At 38.2% G+C, this 10000-nt stretch overlaps 2 protein-coding genes across 2 annotated transcripts in view; both read right to left on the reverse strand.

Annotated features, from left to right (window-relative positions):
* Nucleotides 1-6009, reverse strand: part of LOC138020564 (uncharacterized) — a 6604-nt gene extending 595 nt beyond the window's left edge. The window contains exons 1-9 of the mRNA XM_068867528.1: nt 5656-6009; nt 3892-4036; nt 3140-3401; nt 2494-2854; nt 1997-2197; nt 1632-1818; nt 990-1238; nt 627-798; nt 236-384 (exon numbers count right to left, since the gene is read on the reverse strand). Coding sequence (XP_068723629.1) covers nt 236-384; nt 627-798; nt 990-1238; nt 1632-1818; nt 1997-2197; nt 2494-2854; nt 3140-3401; nt 3892-4036; nt 5656-6009 — 2080 coding nt within the window. The remainder of the gene's footprint in view (nt 1-235; nt 385-626; nt 799-989; nt 1239-1631; nt 1819-1996; nt 2198-2493; nt 2855-3139; nt 3402-3891; nt 4037-5655) is intronic.
* A 294-nt stretch (nt 6010-6303) lies between these two features.
* Nucleotides 6304-6813, reverse strand: LOC138020565 (ATP-dependent DNA helicase RecQ-like). Its single transcript, XM_068867529.1, has one exon. It carries the CDS (start codon nt 6811-6813, stop codon nt 6304-6306), a length of 510 nt encoding a protein of 169 aa, XP_068723630.1.
* Between the last annotated feature and the right edge of the window lie 3187 nt (nt 6814-10000).

A 10000-nucleotide genomic window follows, 5' to 3' on the forward strand; every position in this document is an offset into this window, starting at 1 on the left:
TGACTATGGCTGTGTTCACACTAGCGCCAAAACATGCTTCTAAAATTATCTCATCTGTTTTGGCAAATTTTCAATTCTATCTACTCTCAACGGTTGGTTCTTTATGGTCGAAAGTAGGTTTTGTTGCAAGACTTTCTCGAAGTTAGGAATGTGGCAGCTTTGATTAATAATGTTCATGCTGCAAGTGTGAACACAGCTTAAGATACATGTCAAAAAGAAGACAAACTCAGCAAACCACAATTCTGTTCTATCTTGACACTCCTGACGCTTGCTTCTCCATTCTTGTATTTTGGGTAGCTAACTTTGACTTTCTCTGCTCCATCTGGATTCGTCTTCGCTTCTCTGCGTAAATTGTAATTGAAGTGAAGTGCAGCTAGAATATGCCTGGAAAATATTTTTAAAAATTACACAATGTTTGTACCTGAAAAGTTAGCAGCCAGTTGGGTACCATTATTTGCATAGTGGAGTGCACGGTGATAACAAACATCATTTTATTTTGGCAACTGTCCAATGTAAGTATACTTTAGAAAAATATTGGGAAGGAAAGGTGTTATACAAAGCTGTTTCTGAAGGAAGTGCACCCATTGCCGCCCTCCACTTGATATGCCTGTATTATTCTTAACTACCTGCAATACATCCCAACATAAGAATATGCTATCAGCTTTGGGGCAAACTGGTTTAAGACCGAATGGAACCCCTCCAAGCAATCTGTTTGGTCGATTGGCGATGCCTGTTGAATCCCCTTCCTCAGGCTGTTTGTTGTAAGCACTTTGCATAATCTTTCATAGGCTTTGTCATCTGTTGAAGACAAAAGCACTCACTATTTAATGATAAGAAATGATAACATTGTATGTATGAGTAAAATTTGCCACACTTGCACAGAAGCAAAGAATGAGGCATAAAATCAAACTTGACTGCTCTTAGTTGAAATCAAACCCAGCTTTTAAAAAATTGACCATCACAAGTGTTAGAGTGGGAGATTTTCTCACCTGTCTGAAGCCATGTCCTATCAGTAATATCTCCATGGGCACATTTATTAAAGAGAGGATCTGGTAAGTCCGAATGTTTGTTGACAATGTGGCTTAAGAATGATTTAAACTTGACCCAGATGATTTTTCCATTTCCACTTGGTGTTGTTGTAGCACTCCAGTGAAGATGATTTGTGCATGGCTTTATCCAGTTCTTAAGCTGTTCATTGTCTTTCTCTTTTGCAAGTTTTGAGATAAGCTTCTTGATCTCTGTTTAAAAATTAATAACAAAAATTATTGATTTATTAAGAAGAGTTGTATGCCAAAGCCTATTTTGCCTCTTGCTGCTGTTATTATTACTTGCACAGCTGCTACCCAGTACTGTACTATAATTATTAGTGTGAACTGGACATGACATCTTCAATGATTAAGTCATACTGTATGCAGATGTTACAATTGTGTATGAAAACAACCCTTATAAGAGCAAGGGAGAAGTTATTAGAATATAGAATACAATTCCTATGCCATTAACACTTGACCCGGAGGCCTTCTGTAAGTTTCCTCACAATTTCTAAGTAAGGCATATTGCTGCTCAAAACACAATGGAGATTCGTTGGAATCAGGGTAGATGGCTGAGTCTACAATGTACATTATTACTCTCACTTTTCTTTAAATGCCATAGGTCAAAGTACTGTGTGATGTGTTTGAGGACTGTCTTGAAGTAAGCTGCAATCTGGGTGTGACGGTCTGAGATAAAGGTGGTTATTACAATGCCACATCCAGCAAGGAAATTCATACACAGCTGAAAACCCATAAACTCCATTGCCGGGCTGTTGCCAGCTTGATTCCTCTGAAAAAGGAGAATATCAAAACAGGTTTTGTGACCTTAAGCACTTCACCATAATTGCATGTGTTCATAATCCTTTGAAATTTGCTGTGCATCTGAGAATGTAAACCTTCATGTAGCTATTTTTTTTGGCTTTGCTCAAAAAGATTATTATAGCAATCCATGTTGTGCATACATGTACCTGTACAAGTGCAAAATGGATTATGGATGGGATGGCTGTACAACATAATATGGTGTATGCACCAAACTTGGCACAGTGCCCCATACTGTCGTGACGCCCATCGCCTGCAAGTACAAGGCCAGTACCAAGATCCTTCAGCTTTGTCAGTAGCTTGGTTTGATAATCTTTCCAGAAGAGGTGCACAGTAGGAGACAAATGACTCTAGAAAGTATGAAAAAATGAAAGACCAGATATAGGTTGCACCTTTACAAATTCAGACATAACTAATTGTATTTCTGGTTTGCAGCTGACATCACGGCGGTCATGTTGAATGACAACAAAAATATATCTTTCGACTGGGAACTAAACTTTTTTTTCATTTATCTTCTGTAAAAAGAGCATTTGCTGTTGTGTCATCTAGCATGGCGGCTTTGTAATGTGGTTGCAAACCAAGAATTTTGATTCTTTTCTAGTTTCCGCATGTCACAACATTGGGTAAATGAAAATTTTTAACTCACTCTTTGCTGTTTGAAAAAGGTGTTCACTGATATGCATGCCAAACCCATATGGTTGAAGATCTGTCTTATTTTTGTTATTGAACCACCAGCAAACAGGATGGACATGCAAAGGAGAAAATTCCCCGCAGGAAGTTTGGTGCCTGGCATATTTGGTTGGCTGTGCCATGTAGATTCTGCACAGCATCCTGGATTTGTGCAGACAGTGGTAATGACAGCTTTGGTACCAATCTGTTGAGCTTCAACTTCTGGTGGATTCTTCCCCTTGCAAATGTGGCATGACTGGAACAACAACATCAGCTGTGATAGAAAGACAATGAATTTCGGCTCCTTCCTAAGGTTGCTATCTTTTGGTGATTTGACTCTGAAAGCAAACCAAGATAAAGGCTTCAGCTACTACATCAATAGGTGAACTGTGTATACAAGCTTGTTTTTCTCAATATCAAAGAATGCTAGCCAGCTATGTACAATAACAAAGCCCGGATGACCAAATTCTTTCCCTTATAAAAATGTCACTAATAAAGAGAATGACCAACAAAATTCAGTGATATAATGCTGCCTTATATTCATATTTAAATTAGCACATTTTACTGCCAAATTTCAAGAAGCACCCTATTCTTTCACTTAGAAAATAATTATGTCTTCTTACCGTGTTGATTGAAAACTTTCATCAACATCTGAGGATCCAGGGTCGCCATCCTCCTCACTCTCACTGGCTGGTTCATAGTTGGATCCAGTAGAAAAATCTGGTTCTTCTTCAATTGTTTCTGCATCAGTGTCCTCATCATTGTACTCATCTAGTTCTTCCTCTTCTAGGTCCCCCTCTTCCTCCTCTTCATCTTCCTGCTCTTCTACACTCACTTCCCTGTCACTTTCTTCATTTTGATTCAATTTCTTTGTTAGTTGTTTCACTAAAAGTGGAAAGAAATAAAGCAATAATAAGTTAACTAAATAATGATAAGTAAATGATCTTTTTTTTTTTGTCTTAAGTGTCCAATATTTTTCATGTGCCTTCAGTTTACTTACTTAACAATACCTTGCTCCCAATTTGCTTTTTGTTGGAAAAAAACGAAGCCAAAATATGGAATAATTGCTGGATGGTGTGCAATGAACCGAAACCAGTAGAGAAGCACTTGAAGGTGAAAAAGATAGGAAGGCATGTCACAAGATCTGCAAAAATGTCCTAACAATACCAAGGCATGAAAATGTTTAACCCTGAAAAAATACTTCAAAACATAAATAGACCCCTGAAATATGCCACAAAAGAAAATCGCTTCTCATTACCTTTTCTATTCTGAATATTTACTTTATGACGACAGTAGGACAGGTGCTCTGCATGACTGCTGTGGAGGAGTTTTGTTAGTGATAGGCATGAATTACACTAGTTTTATCTGCAATTACCTTTGTTCTTGAGGTATTTATTTTGGGAAGTCTGTCGCTGGAGGGCCTGGCGTGTGGTTGCAAGCTTCCCTTGCAGAACTTCTGTTTCTCGAAGTAGTTTGCTTTGCATCGAGTCCATTATGGTTTGCACAGATGTATGTTGTACCTTTAAAAATTAACATTAGTCATTTTGTCACACACGACCCGAATACAAGCTGCCATGAGTTGTGAAATTTAATTCCTCAAGTAGGTACTTTAACTAAATACATGTTTTTATTATATAAACACCAAAGAAACACCAAGCCAGGTTTTGCACGAAACCATGTTATCTTCACATGTAAAACGAGCACTGTTGCTATGGTTACATATAAAAGTCGTACCTTTCGTGAAATGATTTAGTATTAAATTTTCATTGGTGTTTATATAATAAATAGAATATTGCATGGCCCCTTTTTCAACACAACATCCTCTATCTCCATACTACATGTAGATCAGGGAGATCACAAAAAATGAAGAACAACTTACATTTACATCAACAGTGGTGTTCTCAATCGTAGTTGTACCTGGCTCTGTGCAACTGACCTATAAAAAAATATCTGGTCTTAATAACTCATCTTGGCAAAATATACAATGTATTTCACAGTCATTGGCAGAAAAAATGTTGATAAAAAGGAAAAAGTAAACATTAACGGTAAAGGAAAACTCACATTCAGTTCAACGCAGTGTTCTCACTTGTACTTTTACTTGCACTTATTCCTGGCTCTGTGCAACTCACCTGCATAAAATATCTAGTGTTAATATCTTATCTGGGCAAAATATATATAACAGAGTGTATTTCACAGTCCTTGGCAGAAAAAATTATAAAAAGGAAAAGGTAAACAAACAGTAAAGGAAAACATACACTCATTTCAACAGCAGTGTTCTCACTTGTACTTGTACTTGCACTTATACCTGCCTGTATGCAATTCACCTATAAAAAATATCTGGTCTTAATAACTTATCTGGGGAAAATATATATCATAGAGTGTTCTTCACAGGGTCATTGGCAGAAAAAAGGGAAAACGTAAACAGTACACAGTAAAGAAAAACTTACATTTAGATTAACAGTTGCATTTGCACTTGCACTGGTCCCTGGCTCTGTGCAACCCACCTATAAAAAATATCTGGTCTTAATAACTTATCTGGGGAAAATATATATCATAGAGTGTTCTTCACAGGGTCATTGGCAGAAAAAAGGGAAAACATAAACAGTACACAGTAAAGAAAAACTTACATTTAGATTAACAGTTGCGTTTGCACTTGCACTGGTCCCTGGCTCTGTGCAACCCACCTATAAAAAGTATCTGGTCTTAATAACTTATCTGGGGAAAATATATATCATAGAGTGTTCTTCACAGGGTCATTGGCAGAAAAAAGGGAAAACATAAACAGTACACAATAAAGAAAAATCTACATTTAGATCAACAGTTGCGTTCGCACTTGTACTTGTCCCTGGCCCTGTGCAGCTATACTACAAAAAAAATATCTGGTGTTAAAATATGTATGGCCACCTTATTGGCAGAAACAGTAAAGAAAAGCTTACACTGCTTACACTTAAATCGAGAGTGGTGTCCTGATGACCAGTCGATGGCTTTCCCTCAATGGCTGGGCTTGACGATTTAAAATTTCTCATCCTTTCTTTCGCCGATCTTACGTGCTATAAAGGAAGAATTTCTTGGTCATAATTTGGTACATTACGTGACTAACCCAGCGTGACAATAGCAGGTCTAATAAAAGTTTACTTACCATTCTCTTTTGTCGTTTTGTAGGGGAACCTTTGTGTTCATTTTTAGCGGCTCTTTTTCCAACATGGACAGTTGGCCAAACGCAAACTCCAAATTCATCTTCTCTGAGGGCTCGTTTTAGATCAGAGTTAAAAGGTCTCGTAAAGTCTTCGTGCTTGAAATGCTCCCAACAAATCGAAGAAGTCTTTCCCGGGGTCCAATGTTTCCGCGTCTGATTGACGAAGTTTATCCATCGTTGTCTTCTTCGGCGGACTTCAGCCCTCGGATCGCTATCAGAAGGAATCTTATGCATGCTGATTCCTTTCTGTTTATTGTTAGAGTTGCTGCATCCATAAACTACGCACTTTTCAACCATTTTCTCTGCGTTCTCCGAGAATCTTCACACATTCCAACAACTCAAGCTTGAACGATGTCCTTTTCTTACGTTACGCTCGATACATTGGCCGAGTGGGGGACTAGTGCGAATGATAGGTGAAAAAATAGGCAAGACTACCTTCACTTTCAGCGCTCGTAAAAATAACGGGATTCAATATTTTTGAAAATTTTTTTGGAAAATGAGCTCTTGAGAAATGTCAAAATCTACCCAAAAAAAACAAGTTGAAGGGTTAGGGGCACTTTAATACTTTCTCGTTGTTATAATTTCAAATGATCAATGAAGAACTTGAGAGGTTACCACAATGTGAACTACTCTCGCTATTACATTTCTTTGGTAAATGGGCGAGCTAACCATTTCACGCCATTGATCATTTCCCAGCACAGCTTCCGGAGATGAATAAACAATGTTCATTTCGCCTTTTAAGATCTTCTGCAAATTTGCCTGTTCTTGTCCCCCGCCGATAAATGAAGCTTTTATTCCTTTTCGTTCTAAACATTGTACTTGATCTTTCATCAAGGACACCAGAGGAGAGATCACCAGAATGATTGCAGTACGAATCTTCCCGAGAAGACGTGACATTTCTTCTACGACTGAAGGAGCAAGCTGATAGATTAGTGACTTACCGAAGCCGGTTGGAAGATTAACAAACACATCTTTTCCAGATATTAAATGTAAAAGTGCCAGCTTTTGTTGTTCGCATAATTCTGCAACACCAAACTTGGGTAAAACAGCCTCTAAACTACTTTCGAATTTCTCATCGCCTACAGGAAACGCGTCCGCCATTGTCGAAAGCGAAGTGACAAAGCTGTTGTCATTTAATTATCCAATGGAAAACGGGAATCTATCTCGCTCGCATATTAACCAATAAAAAATAACTTCATATATCAGAAACAGTAAGTGACGTCACCGGACGGAATTATAACGCCCAGACTTCAGGCGTCTCTCGCCGGGGAAGGCTGAGGGTGGGACTGACATTTCAGGCTAGCTAAAGCAGTAAAATAGACAAAACGAAAGAGAAACTTAAGAGACCGGCTATTACAAAATGACTACTTACATTGGTACGGCTCCAAATTGCTGACTACGTCTAGAAACTGCTAAATAGCAATCGATGATTTTAAAAACTGCTTGTAGCGAGATAGCTTCCAAAAGAGACAGAAAGACCAGGTGAGCAACTTAAAACTAGAATTACGGCTTTTATAGACTAAAAAGTTATGCAAATGCTAGCAACATTAAGCATACTAATGAAACAAAAGCAAAGCAAAATAATGAAAAAGCAAAAGGTAACACTAAAGGAGAAGCACAATAATGAAAAGGCGACAAGTAACACCCAAAGACAAGAACTAGGAAAAAAGTGTTAATGAGCTTTAAAATCAGCGATTCAGTTCAAGCAATTCAACACTTGGATCCTACACATACCACACAAGTGAATAGTGCTTTTTGCGTACACTGATTGACTAGCTCAGAAGTGATTAGCTAAGAACTACTCATCTGGGGGCAGTGGATAAGAAACAAGGTGGCTTTCCAAAAATGAGTAATATTTTGGTGCACTAGTTATTCCGCTTGTGTGGTATACACTAAAACTAGTGTTCACCTCAGTGTTAATGGTCAGCTTGATTAATACGCTGACTAGGACTTATTGAGACAAAAAATCTTGACTTCGGTGGTGTTTACATGAGAAAACTTGCACCGGCGCAAGTTTCACACGGGTGACTTCTTGATTTCCTTCCGCATTTACATGATGCCTAGGTGAATTCGTATCATGTTTATATGAAGGGACACCACATGTTGATAAAATACAAGCATGAATCCAAATTGCAAATATGGCGTCTATGACTGACACGTTTCCTGCCTTAGCAGCAGTTCTGTCAGGCATAAATTCATTAAATATTTTTACAAACGTTATCTTCACAAAGCTTATCGCCTGAGGAAACAACATGCCAGAACTACCAGTTCTAGAAACCTCAGCATTGACACGCTCTTGTCATAACATGTTCAAGAAGAGACCTCGGAACAACGATTCTGGATAAAGCCCGGACAAACCAATCTTTGGTGGTGCAATATGATAGAAGGTAGATGTTTGGACAAAAAAGCTTGTTAATAAACTTCGACTCTACATTTCCAGATCCCCTCGGCCAGGACTCTCAGAAGAAAAAGTCAGTCCAAAATGGCAACAATTTTACTATTCTTTTAATTATGTTAATTAGACCTCTTTGCCTCAATCGCATCCGCTGAATTGAAAAGAATTTTTATTATAAAAGGGGGCAATAAGGGCTCATTAACATAAATATAAAGAAATAAAATTGATGCCAAGGTTCAAGTTTTATTTTGCTTTATTTTAAACTGATTATCATACTCAAAAACAAAGGAAAATGAAATTTGGGCCAAACCCCAAGGTAAACCCCGAAGGCACTTTCAAGTTCAACCGGGTTGGGGGCCAAATTCAGTGACTGAACAGTAACAAAATCACAAAACACTCATAAACATACTGCATACACTCTGATTGGCTTAGAGGTGTGTTTGAATGGCAGCATGTTAACACTTGGGGTTTTCGGATAATGTTTAAAAGTTATTTAATCCCTTGACTTTGTTTGGGTCAATTTTGTCTTGCATTTTCACAGCCCTTCTGCTTTTTACATGTATATCAGGGTATGCAAACATGGAAATTGTTTCTTCATAAATATTAGATCATAGATCAGCATACATATGTATGGTGTGAATTTGTTTAATGAGAAATATATGACCAGAGGAATGATTAAAGCCCTCTTTGTCTCAGCAATCAATGGTACTCTAGTGGTTGGCACATTTTAACACAAAAACATTTGGCAGTGAATTTCTCAATGCATGCATTCCAGTCAAATTTTTTCTCTTAGACTCCCTTTTATGGTGGGGAGGGGGGGGGGAGAGTGGCTGTGGGGAGGAGGAAATACAGGTTTGTGTATGTCCATTTAAATCACGACTTTAAAGGTTTCGCTTTGAGTGTCCTGACTGAAGTAAGCGTTTCACCTTTGTTTATTTGTAGCTCTGAAGCCTACGAACAACTGTGCACAGCACTGAACTAAAACCACTGTAGCGATTTTTTGCAGGCTCTCCAGTGCCTTGCTTGAGCAATTGAGAAAATTACGCTTATTCTTAAGAGTTTAGGGTCTAAATGTGAAGTTAACACCAGAAAAGTTGCCAAATTGGCAGTAACCCTGGGTTAAGTAGTACGGCTCACCAGGAATTATTCTTATCTACTTCGTAAATATCCAACATTACCATCTGCAAGATTACCAAAAAGAAAATATAGACATTATTTGAGCCTGATTTCAGCAATAACTTGAACCAAACACATCGAAATGCCAATATGTTGCCACTTCTTCCAGTTTCTGTTAAAGGAATGGAACCATGTGGATACAATCACATTTATTGCGTTTCAACCTTTTTCAGACAATCATGGTCAGGGAAGGAAGGTTGCAGGCATCAGTTCACTTCACACCTAATTCGATTATTCTCACTATTGGCTGAAGTATTTCGGAAATACCATGCTCTTGTGGCCACCCTTCCCCATATTCAATGTTGGAGTTCTTCAGGCAAGGAAAGTCACCATTTTTTCCCCTGCAACATCCAACATTGATAAGGGGGAGGGGGCTTATCTGTAAAATGAAGCTACCTTCCCAACACTATTGTCCATGATTGTAGGTTAGTGAGGCTGAATTGAAAATAAGCTTCCGTGAAAACATGAAACACTACAGTACTGTCGGGCTCCAACAAACCAGATTATTTAAAATATTCCCTACAATATTGTTTTACTAATATGTTACCTTTATACTTGTTTTTAACCCGTCTAAAACCTGTAGAAATGACTTCTTTCACTAGCTTTAATCCTTGCATGTCATTTTGATATTCTTCCTTGGTCTTGTCTGCAAGCTGCTTCATGGGACTCGATGGCTCGGCCTTTCCCAAATCAGTTTCCCATGTGCTCCCACATAAT

Source organism: Montipora capricornis, chromosome 10, assembly GCF_036669925.1.
Source record: "Montipora capricornis isolate CH-2021 chromosome 10, ASM3666992v2, whole genome shotgun sequence".
NCBI lineage: Eukaryota > Metazoa > Cnidaria > Anthozoa > Scleractinia > Acroporidae > Montipora > Montipora capricornis.

Excerpts from the sequence above, each read along its gene's own strand:
- LOC138020565 (XM_068867529.1), bottom strand. The coding sequence starts at position 6,813 with ATGGCGGACGCGTTTCCTGTAGGCGATGAGAAATTCGAAAGTAGTTTA.